At 40.9% G+C, this 25,778-nt stretch overlaps 2 protein-coding genes across 7 annotated transcripts in view; one reads left to right on the top strand and one right to left on the bottom strand.

Moving 5' to 3' along the window:
* Positions 1–25,778, bottom strand: part of ntpcr (nucleoside-triphosphatase, cancer-related) — a 94,015-nt gene that overhangs the window by 12,895 nt on the left and 55,342 nt on the right. Inside the window, exon 6 of one of the 2 annotated variants that reach the window (XM_062058565.1) lies at positions 14,261–14,296. The exons of the other annotated variant lie outside the window; for it this stretch is intronic. Within the exon in view, the coding sequence (XP_061914549.1) occupies positions 14,276–14,296 (21 nt within the window). The 3' untranslated portion in view covers positions 14,261–14,275. Of the gene's footprint in view, positions 1–14,260; positions 14,297–25,778 lie in introns of those variants that run through there. 2 annotated transcript variants of the gene reach the window in all.
* LOC133657347 (uncharacterized) overlaps positions 1–25,778 on the top strand; it is a 55,347-nt gene that overhangs the window by 20,050 nt on the left and 9,519 nt on the right. For 2 of the 5 annotated variants that reach the window (XM_062058562.1, XM_062058559.1), the window contains 14 exons: positions 6,734–6,867; positions 6,958–7,054; positions 7,761–7,910; positions 9,076–9,225; positions 11,101–11,357; positions 12,124–12,259; positions 14,209–14,400; positions 14,525–14,677; positions 18,268–18,485; positions 18,775–18,958; positions 19,057–19,209; positions 20,424–20,774; positions 20,937–21,047; positions 23,599–25,485. In XM_062058562.1, the coding sequence (XP_061914546.1) occupies positions 6,734–6,867; positions 6,958–7,054; positions 7,761–7,910; positions 9,076–9,225; positions 11,101–11,357; positions 12,124–12,259; positions 14,209–14,400; positions 14,525–14,677; positions 18,268–18,485; positions 18,775–18,958; positions 19,057–19,209; positions 20,424–20,774; positions 20,937–21,047; positions 23,599–25,485 (4,173 nt within the window). The remainder of the gene's footprint in view (positions 1–6,733; positions 6,868–6,957; positions 7,055–7,760; positions 7,911–9,075; positions 9,226–11,100; positions 11,358–12,123; positions 12,260–14,208; positions 14,401–14,524; positions 14,678–18,267; positions 18,486–18,774; positions 18,959–19,056; positions 19,210–20,423; positions 20,775–20,936; positions 21,048–23,598; positions 25,486–25,778) is intronic. The other 3 variants (XM_062058560.1, XM_062058564.1, XM_062058563.1) reach the window with 3 other exon arrangements.

Here is a 25,778-nt window from a genome sequence, read left to right as displayed (position 1 = left end):
TATATATATATATATATATATATATATATATATATATAGCTAGAATTCACTGAAAGTCAAGTATTTATTTTATTTATATATATATAAAAAATACTTGGATTTTAGTGAATTCTAGCTATAAATATACTCCTCCCCCCTTAACCCCGCACACCCCGACCCTGCCCACCTCAACAACACTAAACAACAATTGAAAACACACTATTGGAGAATATTTGCACCGCAACACATCATAAACACTACAGAACAAATTCCCAGAATTCCCTACAGCACCAACTCTTCTGGGATACTACAATATAAACTAACGCCATTGGTGGATCTACACCTAACATCCACTGTAATGATACCAAGTACTAGGGGTGTGGGAAAAAATCGATTCGAATTCAAATCTCCATTCTCACAGTATCGATGAGATGATTCAGTATCGATTCTCATTTTTCAAAAATCGATTTTCTTCCCCCGCTCCCGCCAATGTGTATGTGCCTTCTGGGTTACCGTAGGTATTGCGCAATAAGCAGCGTGGCTACCTGGTGGCTAGCTACTAAGGGGAGAGTAGTGTTGTTGTGTTGCCGCTAAAATGCAGGTAGAAGAAAAAGAAACCGAGCAGCCTAAAGAAGAAATACAACCGCCTCCACGGACTTTGAAAGCAAACCTTTGGAGACATTTTGGATTTTACCGTGGCAAGAAAGGGCTTGACATGACTCATGCAATTTGCAGACTTTGCAACGCTAAAGTTAAGTATTTTGGGAATACTGCAAATCCCTGCGCTCACCTGGACAGACACCAACCAGAGTTATCAGAGGAAAAGGATCATCCACTAACAACACCGGCAGATGATCAACGCACACTTCACCACTTTCCAAAATTACCACCCAGTTCTGAACGGGCAAAGAAGATAACCAGATCCATCGCTTGTTTCATTGCAAAAGACCTGCGACCATACAGCGCAGTGGAGAGAGAAGACTTCAGGTTCATGATCAAAACTATTGAGCCACGGTATGACATCCCATCACGCTCGGTTTTTACAGACAATGTTGTACCTTCACTTTACAGAGAGACAAAGCTAAAAGTGAGGGAAGCTGTGACTAAAGCTAGCAGAGTAGCTCTTACCTGTGATCACTGGATCTCTAGGACCACCAAGTTCTGGCACAGACTGGCAGCTAGCCTAGCCTACCAATTGTATTCTATTGATGTTACAGTCACAGGAGTTGTATTACTGTATTTTATTGTTCTGGTAACTGAGTGAGTAGTAGCTGAGTGTCAAATTCAGTCAGATGTTAAAACGTTTTGTTCTAGTTAAAATTTGTGCAAGCATGAATAAATCAGACAACATATTGTTGTCTTGGATTTACATTTGTGTGTTTACATTATTGCAATCAGTTGATAAAACGTTGTCCTTTACAATTATAAAAGCTTTTTACAAAACCTACGACTATGCTTGCATGTTAGAAGACTGGGGTAGATCCTGCTGAAATCCTATGTGTTGAATGAATAGAGAATCGTTTTGAATCGTAAAAAAATCGTTTTTGAATCGAAAATAGAGTTGAATCGGAAAAAAAAAAAAAATCGATTTAGAATCGAATCGTGACCCCAAGAATCGATATTGAATCGAATCGTGGGACACCCAAAGATTCGCAGTCCTACCAAGTACAATAGCATATATAGTCGATACTACTATAATAACATCGATATTTTTTAGCATAACAAAATCTTTTTTGTTTAAAAAAAAATTATATTATATTTACAAACTCAGGAAATATGTCCCTGCACACATGAGGACTTTGAATATGACCAATGTATGATCCTGTAACTACTTGGTATCGAATTGCTACCCAAATTTGTGGTATCATCCAAAACTAATATACAGTATCTAACAACAGAAGAATAAGTGATTATTACATTTTACAGAAGTGTAAATAGCACATTTTGAAACAGAAAGTAAACGGATAGTAACAGTAAATGAACAAGTAGATTAATAATTCATTTTCTACCACTTGTCCTTAATAATGTTGACAAAATAATAGAATGGAAAATTACACAACATGTTACTGCATACGTCAGCAGCTAAATTAGGAGCCTTTATTTGTTTACTTACTACTAAAAGACAAATTGTCTTGTATGTTTACTATTTACTATTACTATGTACTATTTTATTTAAGGACAAACTTGCAATAAGAAACATATGTTTAATGTACCGTAAAATTTTTTGTTAACATAAAGCCAATAATGACATTTTTTGTGGTCCCCTTTATTTAGAAAAATACCGAAATATTTTGGTATCGGTACCAAAAATATTGGTATCGGGACAACACTAATTGGGGTATATACTATATTAGAGTATATTGCGATATATTACATTACATTTACACTACCCTACCTGAACCACTTTGCAAATCCACAGCAGAACAATTACCGGTAACCAGAGCCGTTAAATCCAAATGCCGATACGTACAGTATCTTTTGACTCCTGACTCATTTTCCAGTCCAGCCGGGTTGCACAAAAACCTGGGCAATTCGTCTATAAAAATGCTTCCAAACAAACGGCTTGCAATGCGGTTCTCATCATTCACTTAAAAGAGCCATTCAAAAGATTTGACTCGTTCGTGAACATCACTATTTTGTGTAGTAAACGTTATATTATTATTAACATGCACATATGGATACACTGAGCTCAGAAACATCACATACTGCATGTTGAGCTGATGTGAAATCAATGTGTCATTCCTGCTAGGTTTCTCAATGAGATCTTGCCCAGAAACTGAGAGAGAGAAAACGTCACTCTTTCCATTTTCCTTATGATTCTGTTTCACTTTATTTCCCTGTTTCCTTGTAGGCTCTGACTGGCACTTTGCCAGGTGCATGGGCCATTAGGCCCAGTGAGCCAGGCATATTTGTTGGCGTCAAAAAGCGGCGTCTTAACATCCTCTGCTCTCTAAAGACTTTCCATGGTGTATTTCTGTGGGCACAGTAGTCATTACACTTTATGGAGCGATTAATAAGACAATTGAAAGAAAACCCAAGAGACTAAAAGTCAGACAAACTTAAAGCCAGGCACCAACCAAAACAATAAAAGTAATTTGTCACTTATCTTTACAGTATTTTAACTCACACTCTCCCAGGTACTCAACTAATTACAGAATTGTTGCAGCTGCAGTTGAATTGAGTTGAGTTGAGTTAAGTTTGTGTTTATTTCGAACATGCATACATCACAATTTCCAGTTCCTCTTTTCAACATGTTCGAAAAGGGGTAGGAAGAAGCAGAGCTTATTTAATCCTACCCCTTTTCCTTTACATGGCAGTTGCTAACACTTTTGTTCACTTCCTGTTCTCAATTTATTCACAATATACTCCATAAGTAATAACAATATAATAAATAAATGAATAATAAATAGTGAAGTAAGTTATATTTCATATGGTGAGATGAGTAAGATTATCTAGAAAATGATTGGATGGATTAAATAAATTCAGAATATTTATCATGGTTCTTCTTTTTTGTACTTTGTAAACACTTAAGTTTGAAGAGTTTCTTGAAGTGGATTAAAGTTAAAAGTTAAAGTTATGATAGTCACACATACTAGGTGTGGTGAAATTACCCTCTGCATTGGACCCATCCCCTTGTTCCACCCCCTGGGAGGTGAGGGGAGCAGTGAGCAGCAGCGGTGGCCGCGCTCGGGAATCATTTTGGTGATTTAACCCTCAATTCCAACCCTTGATGCTGAGTGCCAAGCAGGGAGGTAATGGGTCCGATTTTTATAGTCTTTGGTATGACTCACGACCTACCGATCTCAGGGCGGACACTCTAACCAGAAGGCCACTGAGCAGGTTTTATAAAATTAAATTAAAACTGAATTAAATCTGTACATTGTTTGATTTCTTTGCTTAATCCATTGCATAATTTATTTCCACATACTGATATACTAAAGGTCTTAAGTGCTGTACGTGCGTACAAATGTTTTAAATTACATTTTTCTCTAAGATTATATTTCTCCTCTTTTGTTGAGAAGGATTGTTGTATATTCTTGGGTAGCAGGTTATAGTTTGCAGTGTGTATAATTTTAGCTGTTTGCAAATTCACTATGTCCTGGAATTTCATTATTTTCGATTCAATGAATAAAGGGTTTGAATGTTCTCGATATCCAACATTATGTATTATTCTAACTGATCTTTTTTGTAACACGGTTAATGAATACTTTTGTAGTTATTTCCCCATATTTCTGCACAATAACTCAGATATGGTAACACTAGCGAGCAGTAGAGAATATGGAGTGATTTTTGGTCTAGAACATGTTTTGCTTCATTCATTATTGACCTGTTTCTTGCTACTTTATGTTGTATATTTTTCACATGAGATTTCCAGCAGTTAGCATGCGTGCTGGTATAGACAGCAGGCAGTCTTCGGTGTGCTGATATTGCTCAAACAGTTGTTCTGGTGCTAATATCTCTTCTGATTCAATGCATTTTCTTCGTCCATCATCATCTTGATGCGTGTGTTTGAATGTGGTGATAGTGACACCGATGCCAGTGGTACGGTCTCCTAATGCAGGAGGTAAACATGGGCATCATTTGTTTCTTTGGCTAAGTGCAGCCAGATGCTGAGCCTGCAGACCAGATGGACTCAGTGCTAAGTGATAGTTCTTGGCTGACATCACTTTGTAGGACGGCACTCAAAAGGAGATCAGTTGAAAACAGATGAGGTTCAACACTGCAGTAGGTAAAAGTGTTCTGTGAAGAGGTGCATGGGTCCTGAGAAGCAGAAAACTACTTCAAACAATTCAAAACATCAAATGCGACATAATCTCTCTCATCTTGTTTTTTTAAAGGCCTACTGAAATGAAATTTTCTTATTCAAACGGGGATAGCAGATCCATTCTATGTGTCATACTTGATCATTTCGCGATATTGCCATATTTTTACTGAAAGGATTTAGTAGAGAACATCGACGATAAAGTTCTCAACTTTTGGTCGCTGATAAAAAAGCCTTGCCTGTACCGGAAGTAGCGTGACGTCACAGGTTAAAGGGCTCCTCACATTTGCATATTGTTTACACCAGCAGCGAGAGCGATTCGGACCGAGAAAGCGACGATTACCCCATTAATTTGAGCCAGGATGAAAGATTTGTGGATGAGGAAAGTGAGAGTGAAGGATTAGAGTGCAGTGCAGGACGTATCTTTTTTCGCTCTGACCGTAACTTAGGTAAAAGGGCTCATTGGATTCCACACTCTCTCCTTTTTCTATTGTGGATCACAGATTTGTATTTTAAACCACCTCGGATACTATATCCTCTTGAAAATGAGAGTCGAGAACGCGAAATGGACATTCACAGTGACTTTTATCTCCACGACAATACATCGGCGAAGCACTTTAGCTACGGAGCTAACGTGATAGCATCGTGCTTAACTGCAGATAGAAACAGAATAAATAAGCCCCTGACTGGAAGGATAGACAGAAGATCAACAATACTACCAAACCCTGGACCTGTAACCACGCGGTTAATGCTGTGCCGCCTGGCGAAGCCTAGCAATGCTGTTGCTAACGACGCCATTGAGGCTAACTTAGCTACGGGACCTCGACAGAGCTATGCTAAAAACATTAGCTCTCCACCTACGCCAGCCCTCATCTGCTCATCAACACCCGTGCTCACCTGCGTTCCAGCGATCGACGGCGCGATGAAGGACTTCACACCACGATGATCGGTGCGGTCGGCGGCCCGGAGACGGAGGAAGTCAACCCAGACAGGTGAGGACAGCGGCGCGGCGGCGGACGGTGTTGTAGCTTTCGACGACACCCCGGCCGCCATCAGAGTCGGCAAGAAAAATATAGTTCCCCAAAGTTACGTACGTGACATGCACATAGCGGCACGCACGTACTGGCAAGCGATCAAATGTTTGGAAGCCAAAGCTGTACTCACGGTAGCGCGTCTGCTATCCAACTCAAAGTCCTCCTGGTTGTGTTGCTGTAGCCAGCCGCTAATACACCGATCCCTACAGCTTTCTTCTTTGCAGTCTCCATTGTTAATTGAACAAATTGCAAAAGATTCACCAACACAGATGTCCAGAATACTGTGGAATTATGTGGTAAAAACAGACGACTTAAGCTGGCCACCGTGCTATTCCAAAATGTCTGCTTCAACCCGCGACGTCACGCGCAAACGTCATCATACAGAGATGTTTTCAGCCAGAAGTTTCCCGGGAAATTTAAAATTGCACCTTATAAGTTAACCCGGCCGTATTGGCATGTGTTGCAATGTTAAGATTTCATCATTGATATATAAACTATCAGACTGCGTGGTCGGTAGTAGTGGGTTTCAGTAGGCCTTTAAATGCTGAGCAGACTTTTTAAATGTTGTTTATATTATAATGGAGTGACAACAGAAGCAAATATCTAGGGAGGAGATATTGACCCGATACTCAACTCCATTTATCACACTTGTTAGGGGATGGGGGAATTATACGGATTATGTTCCACTCTTCATCTATTGTTAACCTGAAGCAATTACAGTTGCCTTTTTTGTGGTTTCAAATATTAGTCCAGTGTGGTAGAAAGAAAATCCTTCTATCCTCAGGAATGGACTGGTTTATTTTCAAAGAGGAACAAAAATAACCTTTTTTAAGTAGCATTGTGTATTTTATTCAAAACTGGGCAGTTGTCCATGTTTTCCAGCCCCCAGCCCTTCACATTAGCAGTGAAAAATGTTCCTGATATATTTGAATTTACTTTAGATTATTTTTCTCCACAGAGTACATCTGAAGCCTGTGCGAGTGCTATGCAAAGCCAGCCACAGCAATCTGTGAACCACACCTCTTCACCCATGAGAGTTGGCCCTGCCTTTGCAAATGATCTCACCGGCAGTCATCAGTCGAGGAGGGAAAGGTGATTTAAGCCCCTGCTTCTCTCTATTATGTAATGAGAGGTCTTTATGTAAGTCATAATATGAGTTGCATGTCTCTGTTTTCTTTCAAGCAGGAAGCCTAAAATTGAGCCCAAGCATGCCACTGCACCGCGAGGCCACACACAGCTTCACATACAGCTCCAGAAGTTCACTGTGTCGGCTGACAAGGTGAACTGACCTCTTCTGGCTACTTCCGTCTTTTATTTGACTACAAAAATCTTGTTTTCCCTTAAGTGTCTCTTAAATATGTGACTGCCAAACTATTATCCCAATTAGTTCTCAGTTAAACTTCAACTTTCTGCTGGAACCTGCTACAGACGTTATGTCACATTTCGTAATGAGTAAGGTGTCATGTGTTCACATGTAATGCTGCGCTGTTGCAGTAAATTTGAAGCTACTGCCAAGCTGCTGGGAAATGTAGTTAAGCTACGTAGTTTTGCTACTTGTAGCGAGCTACTGCCCAACACTGACCACAGTTGATTGGTTTTATTGACTATGGCAGCAAAATAAGCCACCATTGGTCCAAAGGAAGGTGCAAGTATCAGCACTTTGCTAAAGAAAAACCCTATGGAATTCAAGAAACAACTCGTAGCAAAGCGTGAAGGCATGTGTGGCTCTCTCGTCCCATTCTCTAATAACTTGTATTCAGTCACGCGACTTTTTCACGGAGGTGAATGAAGTGATGGTCAACCAAAATAACTGGCTACTGTGTAGCCAACACAAAATCTAACTCTGTATCTATACACAGAATTAGGGGGGGTCGGGCAAGAAATTAACACCTTATTCCGAGCTTTTTTGTTTTCTGTGAATAGCCATTCTTATGGACTAGCTCTATCTCTTTAACCCGATTGTTTTCCATGATCATGTATTGCAGACTTTGTCTTGGCTGAAAGATAATGTTTCAATGGCTACACAAGTGTGTTCAATAGCCACCTCTGAGGGCCTGGAGGCAGCCAGGAGGTGCCAACATGCAGTGCAAGAAGAAATCATCACCAATAAAGCCAGAATAGAGGTGGTCAAACGAGTAAGTTACAGCTTATTGTAAAAACAATTCTGAAAATGTCATAATACATTGGCACCTCAGGTTTTTGTACATTCCGGTTTTCGTAGGGTTTCACTTGTGATTAAAAATATTGTCTCGATTTTGGTACATTGCCTCGGTTATTGTGCCTAACTATGTTTTCCCACCTATCATTTTGCGGAATCGAGTGCCCTGACAAATTATTGTACGTGGTGCTGACTCAGTCTTGAAACACACAAACCACGTAAAATAAATTTTAAGAACTCCAAAACGGAAAAAAAAAAAATACAAATATCAAGATAATACTTAAATGTGAAATACTAAACGTTAAAATTATATAAAACAAACCCTTTAACGAAATGCAAACTTGTACGTTCTTCGACTCTGCTCTCTTGGACTGGAGTGCTATATTCTAGGGCCACTTTTCTCGTCGTCTTTCGTAAAATCTTGACATCTTTTGCCTTTCTTGGTTACTTCTCGGTTGGTAGAGTGGCCGTGCCAGCAACTTGAGGGTTCCAGGTTCGATCCCCGCTTCAGGGCTGTTCTGTCCTTGGGCAAGACACTTTACCCACCTGCTCCCAGTGCCACCCACACTGGTTTAATTGGAACTTAGCTATTGGGTTTCACTATGTAAAAGCGCTTTGAGTCACTAGAGAAAAATGCTATATAAATATAATTCACTTCACTTCACAACTCTGACGGAACGTTTATCCTTCTTGCAATTTGAATGGTTCTCGCAGCCTAAAACAACGCAAGCATCGGGCATTTTTCTTCGAGAAAGGCAAAATGTCGCCGAGAACGATTCACAAGATGCTCGCTTGACCACACTTCAAGTTTCAAATATTTAATAAGCTGGACGTGACATCAGGTGAATACAACCTGTACCAATTGCAGTCCTCAGTAAAGGTAAAAGTGATGTTTTGCTATTATTGTTACTATTTTGCAACGTTGTTTAGAAGTCAGTTTATAAAAACCATGTATGTATAATCAACGTTATATCAATGTCTTGTGCCTGCTTCGTAATCACTTTTATACGATTCGGTTTTTGGCAGACCCATTGGAACTGATTAATAACGAAAACTGAGGCACCACTGTTTGCAGTATGAACATGTTTTAGTTTTTGGACAGCCTCGGGTGCATTCCACATTATTTTTGAATTCATCTTCAGGAGGGCCATGGGCTGGTCCGTGCACAATACCCGGGCAGCGCCAAGATCCAACAGTTCCTCAGCCAGCTGGAGGTGCTGTGGGAAGAGCTGCAGAGGAGGCACCAGAGAAATGCTGGCTTCCTGCAGGCCTCTAAAGATCTGGGTTTTAAGGTAACTCTCATTCTAAAAACCTCACAACTGACGTCTGACCAAATACTTTTGTATACATTTTATAGTTATGAAAGACAATTGTCCGTTTGTTGTTCTTAAAGAGTGATGCCTAGAGTGTGTGGGGCTTGCATTTTTCTACAAAACTTTATCACACTGTAATAGTGTTGTCCCGATAACAATATTTTGGTACCAGTACCAGTACCAAAATTTGATACTTTTCGGTACTTTTTCTAAAGAAAGGGGACCACAAAAAATGGCATCATTGGCTTTATTTTAACAAAAAAATCCTAGGGTACATTAAACATATGTTCCTTATTGCAAGTTTGTCCTTAAATAAAATAGTGAACATACTAGACAACTTGTCTTGTATTAGTAAGTAAGCAAACGAAGGCTCCTAATTTAGCTACTGACGTATGCAGTAACATTTTGTGTCATTTTCCATTCTATTATTTTGTCAAAATTATTAAGGACAAGTGGTAGAAAATGAATTATTAATCTACTTGTTCATGTCAGGTGTAGATCCACCCATGGCGTTTGTTTACATTGTGACGCCGGTGAGCTACGGTGTGTAATGAAACATGTTTAGCTATTCCTCGTCCTGCAGGGAGGATACTTGTAAGAAACATACTTTATTTGTCACCATGGAGGTTTGGATTAGTGATTTAGAAGTAGCTAAAACACTGCCGACTGGGGCTGGACTTTAACCGCTAGCTAGCTAGCCATGTCTTAAAGCACCTCTACCAGTGGGCGTTTCAGTGTTATAACTTCACCTTTATTTTTAGTTTTTAAGCCAAAATGTGTTCGTTCTCCCTTTTCTACCAACACACTGTGTCTACTTGTAAGTAATCTGTGATTGTGCGCTCATAAACCAGCAATGACACGACGTGACGACGACGGGGGCGCAGGGGGGGACTGGTACCTTTCAGAGCATACTTGCCAACCATCCCACGATTTTCCCGGGAGACTCCCGAATTTCAGTGCCCCTCCCGAAAATCTCCCGGGGCAACCATTCTCCCGAATTTCTCCCGATTTCCACCCGGACAACAATATTGGGGGCGTGCCTTAAAGGCACTGCCTTTAGCGTCCTCTCTCCCCTGAAAAGGAGACTATTATATATGTCTCCGTTATCCATAGGTTTATCTATAACCCATAAAGTAGGCAGGCACGGAGCTATTTCTCAGCGTGTGTTTATTCCAGCCGGACACACAACATCCGGATTCCCATCATGCATTGCTTCAAAACTACGGCAAGTAGTAATGTCCAAAAACATAACAGAGACGAAGCAGAAGAACGAAGAAGAGACATGGCGACGAGGAGTAAGAAGAAGAAGTCGTCACTCGTTCAAATGATTTTGAAAATAATTTCAGTTCATCCAGGACAGCTCGAAGGGGAAGGGGTATGCTGCCTGCACATTTTGTAGATCAGACTTATCCATTGAACACGGTGGCCAAACGGATATACTCATTCACGAACGGACTATTTATATATATATATAAATATATATATATAAGAAATACTTGAAAATATATACCCCCACCCCCCTCCCCCAACTCCCGAATTCGGAGGTCTCAAGGTTGGCAAGTATGTTTCAGAGGAGGTATAGTACCGAATATGATTCATTAGTGTTGCGGTACTATACTAATACCGTTGTATACCGTACAACCCTACACTGTAATAATGCATAGTTTTAATATTTACACATTTTCATGTATAAATTACTATAGATGACTGAATTTTTCTAGAACAACACAAATTGTGCAGAGAATCTCACCGTAAGAAATTCTCAATTGTACATGTTTTATGTTGTAAAGTGGATTAGCAGTGTTAAATTTGACTGATCATATCTGACATTCTGCTTCTTTAATTTCCCTAAAGGTTGTTAAAGTACATCAGGCTCTGGGGAGCCTGGAGGCCTGGTTGGGCTCTGTAGAGCTTTCCATTGAGGAGTCCTCAGTAGCCAGTGACCCTGAAACCATGACGATAGCAGAGCAGGAGAGCTGTCTGCTGGAGAAAGAAGTCGCCGTACGCAGCCTGGAGCTGAGTGCTCTAAGACAAGAAGTGGAGCACCTCCACGGCCACGGTCACCCGCACACACGAGGCTTGCCAGCTCGTATGGAGGAGGTGGAGAGAAAGTAAGACGTCTTATTATTGGAGTTGCTAGTGTTTCAAGTAGGTCACAATGTTATGCGAGCCAGTTATACAGTAGAATCCAACATGCGATAGTTTATTTTAACAAATCAACAATGTGAAAATACACATTTCTAATGTAGATTGTTTTTTCTGCATGTGCGGACCATTTCAAAGAGTCAGGTTTCTGATTCATAGAGCACATGAGGTCTATCCGATACGCCTTACATGAGCTTCCAAATCCCCACCCACAATGAGTGGCACAGTCACCCTTTCCATGCTTCTAACATGGCTTGACTTTAAACACAAAGGTTGTTGCCATGGACACTCAGTACAAACTTGTGATTTGGGTTGTGTTATTAGATGACCCTATCCTCATAAAAATCAGACTTTAAAGAACACCAAGCCGACAAAGGAAGATTTCAATTTAGGTTTTTTAAGGGTAGGGCATGGACTAGGGCTGGGGGAGACAACTCTGCTTTCTGGCATGGCTGACATAAGTAAAACTATCCCTCTGGCGGTGGTTTCATTTATTAACACTGCATGCACGCGGGCACATTTTATGTGGAAAAAAATATGATTTCCATTCTCAAAAGTAAATTCTGAAGTCATATATGGTACAGTATAACCTTTCTCAGTATATGATACGTGACTATATCAAAACATATTTGATGCACGGTAAAATAAACTTGATATAATGAATGCAGTGTATAAAATGTGGTTCCTGAAGACTACAGCGCTGTGTATATATAATCTTTTACATTTTCTCAGATACCAAAGTGTCCTAAGTTCCCTGACTCAGCAGAGTTCCAAACTGCAGGACACGCGCATGCTTACGGAGTTCTTGGAGCGTGTGGAGTTGGAGGAGAGTCAGGAGCTTGACAGCAGTGAATGTTGTTTTGTTCAGGTGGGTAAGACATAGGATAGGGCCTTACCTACTAAAAGTTTGAGGGCCTGATTTACTAAAAGTTTGTGTTTACTAATGTGTGCAAACTTGACAGCACACGCAAAGCTGATCTACTGAACGTGTGCAAAATGTATTGCGTCTCTTAAGTGAGCAGAATAAGGCCTGCATTGCATTTTGCTTCTCTGTCTTCAATATTATCCAAAATATATGCTGATCATCAAAACCCACACAATAATGTGAGGAGAAAATGCAAATATAATTATTTAGCACGCGCAATGTGATTTATCAACACTTATCACTGTTTTGGAAGCATTATTTAGCGTTTTATATAGCACGTGTCAGAAGGACATTCAAACTGACTGTTCCCCACAAGGCTGCAGGATGTGTGCTGGTGCTGCACAGACAGACGATGGACAGACGAGAATCCTCCGTCCTACGTGTTTGTCAACATTTTGGACGGTCAAAAATGATATAAAATGATATTGGCAATTTCCTTTTAGAATTTTATAGCTTCTGGATGATTAATTGGCTGATTAAAACTAATTAAATTAATGCGTTTTGGTGTCTGCTGGCATTTTTTTTGGTTGTTGTTGGTTTTATTTAGAAAATATATTTCTATTGTGCAGGTGATGAGATCCACAGCCTTGCACACAGATCTAAATGTCAGTGTGCATGTTTCTGTTGTCTGGATTGCCATTCATAAAAGGTGTTATAGATTATAAATGTGTGCTGACGGTTCAACACATCGCACACAGGTAGGAGCATGATAACATGAATGCGCAGTGAATGAGTGTGTCTCCGTGGTAAAGGCCTGTATGCATACAAAATCCTCATTTGAATAAGGCGGTCTGCACCACCTTTCAATTGCACATACAGTGTGAGTAGATCACACTCAACATGCCCATTCATAGTACACGCTATTTTATTTTTTGCACAAGCTGTTTCGCGCATGGTATTTGGACCTGAGTAAATCAGGCCTTTAGTGTATTAAAACATGCTCAAACTTGATAGCGCACGCAAAACTGATTCACTAAGATGACTGCGTCTCCTAAATAAGAAAATAGAGAGCACAATCCATTGAGTGTGTCTGCCTTTATGTATATGCAGAATGTAGATTACAGCCATCCATTTTCTACCGCTTTTTAAGATTGATTTTCAAAATGCCCACAATACTTGAAAGAGGAGATGCAAATACAGTGTAATCATTGAGTGCTCGCAATGTGATTTATCAAAACACACAACACCGGTCCCTCCGACGGCATATTTTTGGCATGCAAAAATAGGTTGTATTGTCTGGATCACACTTCCATTCTACTTTCGCCCAGAAAAAGTGGTCCATATTATATTTGTCTGCTGCAAATTCCACAACATAACGGAACAGCACAGGCTAGACCGTTGCAGCAATTATCAATTACACACAGTTATCAATTACACAAACAGTCTTAGTAGATCAACTGCAACACACCCACTAAGAGTACACACAGTTTTATAGTTTGCACATGCTGTTTAGGATAGGATAGGTTGGATAAATCCCACAATGGGGAAATTGCATTGTTGCAGTGTAGGTTTTTACATACAGATACATTATGAAAAACAAAAAAATTGTAATACTACATGTTGTGCACTAAATGCATGGTATTTGGATCTTAGCAAATCAGACCCATACTGAATCAAAATATTAAATTAGTCTTCACAGTAATTAAATTCTAAAGGGCTGTAACCATGTCTTTTGTATTTTTCAACTCTGTGTTATGAGCAAGTCTTCATGGATAGGCTACTAATTTATAACTTTCTTACTTGTCAACTTATATTGGAAATACTTCCAAAAATTGCTGGACAAGCACTTTTAGTCAAATATAAGAATAAAACCAAGACCACTGGGGAAACACCTCAACAGTTGGTGTTCTCATCAATGATACACACACAGTAAAATATATTTGGTTGTGTAGCCTCTCCACAGTAAGATCTCATCCATTCCTGACTTGCTGGGACTTCAAAGCGGTGATGGGGGTGACCTTATGGAAGGCATGGGTGACCCTGTAGAGGAATTACAAGAGGCTGTAGAGATGCTGAACGACACCGTGAGGGAGAGAGGCCGGTCACAGAATCATGACCAGGCCTTACAGGAACTAATGAGCAACGTAAGGAGATTTTGTACAGAAGCTTTTGTCTTTTTAGTTCGCTTGTTTCTGTCGCATAAATATAGCAACGTCGGTTTTGATATTCATTTGCATGTTCTCTCATGATGACCTTTGCTTACACTAGCAAACCAGGCTGGCTGTATGCATAGAGGAGTGTCTCTGCTGCTGCAAGGAACTTAACCTGGACATCCTTGAGAAGGAGACAGACATGGCCGTCCAATGTGAACTAGATCACTGCGGCCTCGAGGCTCTGCAAGAGAGGCATGATCAACTGGAGGTGAGAGAGCGAGGGTGAAAGATTCTTGTCCGTCATTTTGTTGTTTTTTTGGTCCGTATTATTTGTAATTTAACTATAGAGCAAAGACAGTATAGTCTAGTGTTGATTACATTTGATTAGACCTTGACTTCTTTTGATGCAGGAAAGAGAGGAAGCCATTATTTTGTCTTTTTCCTACTTTCTTCCATTTCAATAAAGGCCAATCTAATCTACTTACATTATTTGTCCGATGCAATCATATTCATTTATAGCACCATAGGTGTACAGTTGCGATCAAAAGTACATACACTTGTAAAAAACATAATGTCATGGCTGTCTTTTGTTTGTGATAGAGTGATTGGAGCACATACTTGTTTGTCACAAAAAACTTTTATGAAGTTTGGTTCATTTATGAATTTATAATGGATCTACTGAAAATGTGACCAAATCTGCTGTGTCAAAAGTATACATACAGCAATGTTAATATTTGGTTACATGTCCCTTGGCAAGTTTCACTGCAATAAGGCGCTTTTGGTAGCCATCTACAAGCTTCTGGCAAGCTTCTGGTTGAGTTTTTGACCACTCCTCTTGACAAAATTGGTGCAGTTCAGCTAAATTTCTTGGCTTTCTGACATGTACTTGTTTCTTCAGCATTGTCCACACGTTTAAGTCAAGACTTTGGGAAGGCCATTCTAAAACCTTAATTGTAGCCTGATTTAGCCATTCCTTTACCACTTTTCACTTGTGTTTGGGGTCATTGTCCTGGTGGAACACCCAACTGCGCCCAAGACCCAACCTCCTGGCTGATGATTTTAGGTTGTCCTGAAGACTTTGCTGGGTATTGTGGCCAAACAGCTCAATTTTTGTTTCATCTGACCACAGAACTTTCCTCCAGAAGGTCTTATCTTTGTCCATGTGATGTCAGATGAAACACAAATTGAGCTGTTTGGCCACAATACCCAGCAAGTGACAATCATTGGTACTTTAACTTAATATGTTTGGAGGAGAAAACGTGAGGCCTTTAATCCCAGGAACAACATCCCTACCGTCAAGCATGGCGGTGGTAGTATTATGCTCTAGGCCTGTTTTGCTGCCAATGGAACTGGTGCTTTACAGAGAGTAAATGGGACAATGAAAAAGGAGGATTACCTCCAAATTCTTCAGGACAGCCTAAAATCATCAGCCTGCAGGGTGGGTCTTGGGCGCAGTTGGGTGTTCCACCAGGACAATGACCCCAAACTAGAGATGTCTGATAATGGCTTTTTTGCCGATATCCGATATTCCAATATTGTCCAACTCTTTATTACCGATTCCGATATCAACCGATACCAATATATACGGGCGTGGAATTAACACATTATTATGCCTAATTTTTTTGTGATGGATGCATTAAACAATGTAACAGGGTTTTCCAAAATAAGAGAACAATTTCAACTCAAATTATGGAAAAAAGTGCCAACATGACACTGCCATATTTATTATTGAAGTCACAAAGTGCATTATTTTTTTTAACATGCCTCAAAACAGCAGCTTGGAATTTGGGGCATGCTCTCCCTGAGATAATCCTGATACCCACCACAACTATGGGAAATACTATACTTTGACTTTCACAAAGTCTAAGTCTAAGTCTCAGAAAGTGCATTATTCTTTATTTTTTTTAAACATGCCTCAAAACAACAGCTACAAAAACAATGAAGGCACACAGCTTCAGTCCAGAGTATACTAGAGTAATAAAGTAAACAATAACATAGTCCTACTTTAGTGCAAGACTGCCTGGCATATTGTATAACAGGAAATTATAAACTGGGCTCAATCTGCCCTGCTCTAACATATTTGTATGAGTAACACAAATGTGCTGCAAGCTAGTGGTGAGTGCTTGAAGTGGCCTAGCAGTCAGCCAGAGCTTCTGAAATGCTGCGTTGAGACAGGGCAGCTTCGTTTACTGCAAGCTGCAAAGTGTGCGCCATGCAGGGCAGACTAGCCACACCAAACTCCCCCGTCGTGCGTTGTCCCTGACCACAAAGTGAGCTTTCGCCCTGGGGTGGTTTTTGTTGTATTTTAGTTTTTTCTCGGCGGAATCTTTAAGCGACAACTGTGTGGTACTACTTTTTTTCGCTGTTTGCTTTTCATCCATCTTCCGCTTGTATTCATCGCGCATCTCCTTATGATTCTGGAAGAGGAGGGAGATCAAATTGCTCGTAATAAAGGAAGACGTCTTATTTCCTCCTCGCATAACCAACATTTTTGCAGTCATTGCAAATTGCCAGTTTTTTTATCCGTCAGACACACTTTAAAAAAATAACCATAGACATGGTTTCGTTAGTCAGTCATCGAGCGAGCTCACTTGTTAGCCACGGCTACAGCACCGGCAACAATACACTCTTGTTGTTGTTATGCTGCGCTCGCGGCGGTTTGATGAGGTCATCAAGCGTCGCCAGTAAACTTCTCATGCTGCAGTAGTCAACTCCTGTGTTGTGTGTGGGAAAGGGGATAGGGGAGGGGCTGCTGACTGGGTTTATATCCGTGTTTTACCGTATATGTACCGCTCCGTACAACAGCATTTTAAAAAGTCATTAATTTTACTTTTTGAAACCGATACCGATAATTTCCGATATCACATTTTAAAGCATTTATCGGCCGGTAAGATCGACAGGCCGATATTATTGGACATCTCTACCCCAAACACACGTCAAAAGTGGTAAAGGAATGGTTAAATCAGGCTAGAATTAAGGTTTTAGAATGTCCTTCCCAAAGTCCTGTGGACAATGCTGAAGAAACAAGTCCATGCCAGAAAACCAACAAATTTAGCTGAACTGCACCAATTTTGTCAAGAGGAGTGGTCAAAAATTCAACCAGAAGCTTGCCAGAATCTTGTGGCTGGCTACCAAAAGCACCTTATTGTAGTGAAACTTGCCAAGGGACATGTAATCAAATATTAACATTGCTGTATGTATACTTTTGACCCAGCAGATTTGGTCACATTTTCAGTAGACCCATAATAAATTCATAAAAGAACCAAACTTCATGAAAGATTTTGTGACAAACAAGTATGTGCTCCAATCACTCCATCACAAAAAAAAATAAGAGTTGTAGAAATGATTGGAAATTTAACACAGCCATGACATTATGTTCTTTACAAGTGTATGTAAACTTTTGATCGCGACTGTAAGTTTGTGTGCATGGTTACATTTGATGTGTGCCTCACATGTAAACATGTACATTTTGGCAAATAAAAGATATGTATGACTCACGAGCACACACACACATGCAAACTCACGCACACACCCAACCTGATACCACTGAAGCGGAAATTACCTAATCTCACTGAAATAACTGTGCCGTCAGGAGACAGGCATTCTCCCTCACTGTTGACATGATAAAATATTGCTCCCATTATTAATTACTGCTTTGTCAAAAGCGAGAAAAAAAGTGGCCACATTGGCTAGTTTGCTATAGTCTGATCAACCAAATGCAGGCCACATGCTCTTCTGCTGAATTGCAAACACAAGCTATGAGAATGAAGTCATGGGCAAAGTTACAACTGGAGCATAGTCATGTAAAAGTACCAAAGATGTTGATTATATATATTTTTTTGCTGTGATTCTCCACAGATTGACTATGAAGTTCTCACAGACAAAGTGAAGGAGATGGAGAAACAGGCTTCTTCTTTAAGGGAGCTCTGCCCAAATAGAGTGTGTGTACTGTGGGCGAGGATTCAAACAACACTGCAGGCCTGGACAGAGTTGGGAAAGAGCGTGACGGAGATTAAATCCCGTCTGCAAGAGTTTTGTCATCTCCAAGGCTTCTTCAGGAGCTACCTCACCATGATGTAAGCAAGGCGCAGGGGTACTAACCCCTTTCAGGGCCAGATGTTCTTGTGATAATCCACTTTAAAACAGTAAAGAACACAAAGTTCTTGCAGTCAAACACAGGTCCCCAGTGAAATATGACATGCTGAGGAAGTTAGTACATGTTTCCTGGTCTGGGTCTGACAAGCAGAGGGATGTCCTTTCAGGGTGGAGGTCTGGGTATAGTCATGTTTTGTAAATTACTTTTCTCACAGCTCTGTTCCTTGTCCCCTCCAACACCTCTTACCTCACCCTCCCTTTTGCGGATAGCTCATGGACAGAAGACACCAGGTCATGCATTTTCTCTGAAACGTCCTTGCGTCTGAGGGAAGATGGGCTGAGTCCACTGGCCACACAGCTCGATATACAAATTGAACAGAAGTTTGAGGAGTTTGATGATCTGGCGGCGACTGGGACCAACATTTTAGACAAAGAACATCACCTGTCTCAGATGGTGAGTTGGCCATGCACACATATGACTCACTGTGGGCCTTGAAAATATCACTAGGGCATGTGTTTCCACTTCTGCTGACCTTCAGTAATGTGTTTCAGGTAGGAGAGCGCATGGAGGAACTGCAGAGTATGCTTGGATGGATTTCGGTGCACTGGGGAGCGAAGAAAAAAGAGTGGATGCATAGGACGCGTAGACAGGAGCACTTAATAGATAACATTTATTCTGAGGCCACATTCTCCCAATTAACAGAGGTAAATTTGTAAAGTGTTACTTAATGCAGTAGACAAATACTTGCTTTTTAAATAGAAGACACACTTCAAATTATATGTACAGTCGTGGTCAAAAGTTTACATACACTTGTAAAGAACATAATGTCATGGCTGTGTTGAGCTTCCAATAATTTCTACAACTCTTATTTTTTTTTGTGATAGAGTGATTGGAGCACATACTTGTTTGTCACAAAATCTTTCATGAAGTTTGGTTCTTTTGTTAATTTATTATGGGTCTATTGAAAATGTGACCAAATCTGCTGGGTCAAAAGTATACATACAGCAATGTTAACATTTGGTTACATGTCCCTTGGCAAGTTTCACTGCAATAAGGTGCTTTTGGTAGCCATCCACAAGCTTCTGGCAAGCTTCTGTTTGAGTTATTGACCAACATTGTCCACACGTTTAAGTCAGGACTTTGGGAAGGCCATTCTAAAACCTTAATTGTAGCCGGATTTAGCCATTCCTTTACCACTTTAGAAGTGTGTTTGGGGTCATTGTCCTGTTGGAACACCCATCTGCGCCCAAGACCCAACCTCCGGGCTGATGATTTTAGGTTGTTCTGAAGAATTTGGAGGTAATCCTCCTTTTTCATTGTCTCATTTACTCTCTGTAAAGCACCAGTTCCATTGGCAGCAAAACCGGCCCAGAGCACAATACTACTACCACCATGCTTGACGGTAGGCTGGTGTTCCTGGATTAAAGGCCTCACCTTTTCTCCTCCAAACATATTGCTGGGTATTGTTGCCAAATAGCTACATTTTTGTTTCATGTGACCACAGAACTTTCCTCCAGAAGGTCTTATCTTTGTCCGTGTGATATCAGATGTCAGCTTGTGTGGTATATAACAAGTAAAATATCAACACAGTACCGAGTTTACTTTTTTTTTTTTTTCCTGTGCTTTTTGAGGTTAAGAACACTTAAAACATTGAGAGCCAATTCATAAAATCACAACTTATCTTGGCATCATTGAAACAAATACGCCACAAATCATTGCGACGTTGGCTGCAACTTTCTGAAAGAGCTGCCGCGAATTCAAGCATTTTAGGCCGCAACATTCACAGACAAAGCCTGCGAAATCCTGGAGAGACTGGTTAAGATAGACCTGCACAAGACTATATACAGTATAACAAACTCTGCATACAGTTTGAAACAATCATTTGCTAAACGTTCCCTCTTTGACTTCCTTTATTTAGGATATATATTCTTATGAGTCCTGTCAGTCTTCAAAAGCAATCTCAGAAGAAAGAACATCAAAGATAGAGGGAGACACTCAGACCTCAGACCTGTTCCCTGGATATGTGCAGCAGCCAGAGGACGGCTATGAAATCATGAAAAGCGTTGCTCAGCGGGATGGTGAGTCCCTGCAATCAGAGTCTCCTTCACCCGCCATCATGGTCAGAAAAGAACCCAGCAGTCCCTCTTTGGGGGGCACGGTCAACCTCATCCTCAGCTTTGGTGACACAGGAGACAACCAGGTTCAGGTGCTCGACTCTCCAGCTCGGATTGATGAGGTTGTGGAAGAGACTTCTGAGCCCCTCCACAGGGTAAGTACTTCCCCTTTGTATTCGGGGTTACCCACTGAATGGCGTTCAAGACACCACAATATGTTGGACCGCTAAAGCTTCGCACTCCTTGACTATCTTCTTTGTCCATTTCTTTCTGCTATGCCCTTCATATTTGCCTTTTATCCTCATCTTCTCCTTCAGCCCACTGTGCCTGCCTGTAAAAACTTTTGGAAGCGCTGCCAGGGTATTTTGGAAAATACTTTGGGTAGTTTAAAGCGAAAGAAAAAGATTTATCGGCAGAGTGCAAATGAGGTAAATTGCAGGGTGTGTGAATCGGCATGGCATGCTGCGCCTCATTGTGTGCTGGGACTGCATGCTTCATCTTCTGATCCATATTAGGAACAACTGTTGTCATATGCTGGGTTGTGTGAGAGTAAAGAGAAACATTTGAATTTAAGTGCTCATTATTTTACTCACCCCCACCCTGAGTTTGGTTAGCGTTTATGAGGGAGTTAGAAAAAAGCCAACAAACCGTTGTATGTTATTGTCAATATTCTCTTGCACAGCGGTCATGCAAACACAGAACCCAATACATTTTGCTTTGATGAAGCACATTTAATGGATTGATCTATAAGAGGAGCACAATAGAGGTGTGTTACTTTTATCATCCATAACGTCTATAAGCTTAATAATATTGAATGAGACACAAATATTTAATTGCCAAGCATTTATGGAGTTTTATGTTCAATACTCAATGATTTATGAATACACATACATAATATACATGCTAAAAAAAACTATAAATGTTTGCTTATTAACCAATAATGTGTTACTTTAACATCTGTATTACCGTATTTTTCGGACTGTAGTGTGCACTTAAAATCCATTATCTCAAAAATCGACAGTGTGCCTTAAAATCCAGTGCGCCGACGGATTAATTCTGGTTGTGCTTACCGATCTCCTAATAATTTTAGTTGGTACATGGTGTTATGATAAGTGTGACCGGTAGACGGGAGTCAGTGCCTGTCACACATGAGATACATGTGGACTGCAAGATGACACGAGCAAGAGAGCCCAAAACTTTGATGTTTCATTGAGAATATAGAACTATATGTCAAAAATGTCAACATGTTTTAGTACGACTTTGGTAAGCTACGACGCCACACCGCTGTATGGATTGTCAACGCATTACATACGAGTATGGTGGCGTGGCTCAGTTGCTATAGCAGCCGTGCCAGCAACTTGAGGGTTTCGGGTTCGATCCCCGCTTCCGCCATCCTAGTCACTGCCGTTGTGTCCTTGGGCAAGATATTTTACCCACCTGCTCTCAGTGCCACCCACACTGGTTTAAATGTAACTTAGGTAATGGGTTTCACTATGTAAAGTGCTTCGAGTCACTAGAGAAAAGCGCTATATAAATATAAATCATCATCATCATTATGGTCTGTGGAAAAAGGACCCAAAAATGGCACCAATTTGGAGACATATCTGGCATTTTGTTTCGACCTATTATGCAAAACCGACTTTTCTTAACTATTGGAAACTGCTGATGTGTATTTGGGATGTGCATGAGTCCCAAAAATTTGCGCATATCTGCCATTGTAGTCCACACCGACCCCGTAGTCAGTAAGCTCCTTCTTTTTCTCCAGCCTCTTGTTGCGGGGCATTCATTCTGTTGCGATTTCCAATATAAAGTAGTGTACAGTTCTAACTTATATCTGTCAGGAGACTCGCTATGGAAGTGTTAAAAACTGCCGGCACAACAAAGATGGGAAGAAGATGAAGAAGATGCTGTCGAAGTGGAGCCACGTAAATAAGACTGCCCACAAAATGACGCATCCTGAAGAGACGGTCAGAAAGCGGCTTGAAGTTGGTCCATAAAATATAATCTATGCAACATTTTGACCAAAGAACCACCATTACATGTTATGTAGACCACAAGAAAGTGTTTTAAATGTAGACAAAAATCATAATATGACCCTTTTAATGCGCCTTTTAACCCGTTGAGCATTTGTATGAATATAGACCTGAATTGACCTGCTCATCTGCAGTGCGCCCTATGGTCCGAAAAATACGGTACTTGACAGTAGGTTGTAGTGGTGTTATATAGTTCACTGCATCTTACTAAGACAATTAGATGATGTGTGTGCGGTGCAGTTCATTATATATTCTCTGATACAATGTGTATAAAATCACAGTAAAAGGTGTCCCGTAGTTCTCCACAGTAAGAGACAAAAGGTTGGATCATTTAACAAACACATTTTAAATAGGGGACACATTTAGGGAATACTTTCTGGACTATGTACACAGCTGCAGGACCTCTTCAAGTTGTTTCATATTTTATTGTGTTCTTCCGCTTAGCCAGTCTTAACTTCAGCTTCAAAAGCAATTGGCCTTCTTGTCAGATTTCATTTTTAGTTGTTTAGATGTTTTTTTCCCCACCACAGCTCCAGATGTGTTTACACAGATGTTGCGTTTGAACTTTTTTTATTTTGAATTACATCAATAATTGGCAATGTTTTTCTCAGCATGTTGAAACTTTGGGCTCCCAAATCATACTTCTAACGGAATATAGATGGATGTGCATTATTAACAGTTATTTCACGTCCATTACTTCCTTTGCATGGATTAGTGGCGTGTACAGGAATAAAAAGGCTGGGAGGGTTCAAGCTAAAAATTTTGATCATCTTTCCGTGCCATTCATCTGTAAGACATCAAATAACTTTTGTTCCTGCTGGTTGCAAGATGGCAGCCCATCGTTATCAGAATAACATGTTTGTGGTCAGGCAATTTGAAATCTTTCATTAAATAAAAACTCACTCGTATGCTGAATAATAATTTTCTCTTTATTTTCTTCTTGCAGGTCAGCACCTACTTGCATGTTAAGGATAACAACTTGGCTGTGGCTCCCGTGTATGAGAGTATCACGCTTCCTCGCCAAAAGAGCAACTCAACATCTTCAGCCTCCTCTACCATTTTGCCACCCTCTTCCTCTCCATCCTCCTTGATGCCTGCTCCTCAGACGACTGTGTCTTTTCACCCTTTGAACGGGAGGACTGGAAACAGCACCATATTTAGTAGCCTCAAGAGAATTGGCAAGAAGAGAAAGAGAATGAGAGACACTCGCAGGCATACTATCCAAAAAGTCATGGGGGTGGACGAGGAAACAGATGAGCCTCGTTACACCAGTGAAACATTCACATATGACACTCACACGTGGCCGCTGAAAGAGGGTCGGAGGAAGAAAAGTGCACCACGGTGTGAGGATGGAGTTGACGCTGTGGCTGACATGCACAATCCCCTGTTGAGGGACATAGAGTGCACTGGAGGAAACACTATTACACCATATGCAGTTTCAAAGGGACCTGCCAGTCAAGGAAGAGGCCACTGCAGATTCCTCTCTTTGGGTTCTGTGCTGAGTTTCGACCTTCCCAAAGACATGACCCTCATCCCCAGCATTCCGGATATCATTACCATTTCTCCTCCAGAGTCCAAGAAGGGAGCAGGGACTGATCCAGATGCCAACTTCCAGCGGCCCACAGCCTTAAGTTCTTTCAAACAAGCTCGACCCTCTACGGCCAACGCAATCAGTGCAGCTAAAATGAGCTCTTGGACACACAAGTCTACAGTTATTATGAAAGACTTGCCTCATAACGGCTGCACTTTCAACACACCTCCTGCTCCCTCGGAAGAAGATGACAATCGGATAGTACCATGCAGTGACTTATACAGGAAACAGGTCAGTCAGCAGGAAGATGGAGAGCAGGAGTGGAACGAAATGTCATCACTTAGTAAAACTGGAAATGACTACACATTCCAGTCTTCCCAACTCCCAATTTATGTAAATCACCCCCACCTGTCCACTCTTGCTGCCCATAAACACCAGTGCCCTAGTGTCCATACATGTATTCGGGACCTCAATGGACACAAGTACCACAAAAGTGCAATGATCCAGAGTGTGCATGATGACAACCCAGGGCAGTGTCACCACCAAGCTTCTCACATGGTTGTCAATCTGAAGTCAGCTGTGAATGTTCGTCAAGACTCGGTGGACTCTGGCATCTCCAGTTCTAGCAGTATTAAACTTTGTCCTGATGCACCTCATCCAGATAACACCCAAATTATCGGGGTCGTGGGGAAACTCATGTCCCTCCAAGTGGGACGCATTGACTGCACTAAGATGACAGAGTGTGTGGGCCAATCAAAAGCCAGCGAAGAGCTACAACAAGAGCCTGTCCACCTGGACCACCAACAGTTTGAGGAGGAAGAAGAAGAGCTGGAGGACATCTGGAACCAAACTAGCAATTTCCGGCAAAGTATCTGTTCAGACATCATATACCAGCCTAACCAAGAGGAGTCATCAGATCAACCGAGTGAGTCCATCCGCTGCTTGTCTCCGAGCAAAGCTCCAGTTATGCTCTATCGAAACCTGGCCACAGCCTCAGAACCCAACCTTTTTGTGACTGAGTTGAAACTACCGTCTGACAACCAGAGCTTCCTGGGTCATAACAAAGAAACCAGTTCCCTAGACCCACCACAAACTATAAGAGACAGAAAGTCCTGGTCAGCCTTTCCAAATAGGGACCACGTTGGCAAAACATCAGTGGTTTTGAACAAAACAGCTGCTGATCCAGTGAAGCTTCCAGACAGTGTTGAAAATCTGAAATACATTTACCAATACAGAGAGGAGGAAGAGGAAGAGGAGTCAAAAGGTGGAGAAGAAATGGAAGAGAACACGGGCTGTTCAAAGGTGAGGTCAATGTTGAAAAAACTGTCAGTACACGTCATACTAACTAATCTGGCACTAATCAACATTTATTTAGCACAATCCACAGTGTTACTGTGCCAGATCATTTGTAAGAAATATATCAATATTTGGCATCGTCAAGTAAATCTGCTCCAAAGTTGTTCTTTGGCCCACGTAAGACGACTCATTCCAAAATTCTCACAGGCTGACTCAATAATCTGTTTTCTCTGCATGATCACTATTTAGCTTAAAACACTATTGCATTTTATTCACAGAAAAAAAACATACTTATTTAG

Source organism: Entelurus aequoreus, linkage group LG09, assembly GCF_033978785.1.
Source record: "Entelurus aequoreus isolate RoL-2023_Sb linkage group LG09, RoL_Eaeq_v1.1, whole genome shotgun sequence".
NCBI classification, from domain to species: Eukaryota; Metazoa; Chordata; class Actinopteri; order Syngnathiformes; family Syngnathidae; genus Entelurus; species Entelurus aequoreus.
The sequence above is the reverse complement of the archived record's forward strand: the minus strand, read 5'-3'. Positions and strand labels throughout refer to the sequence as shown.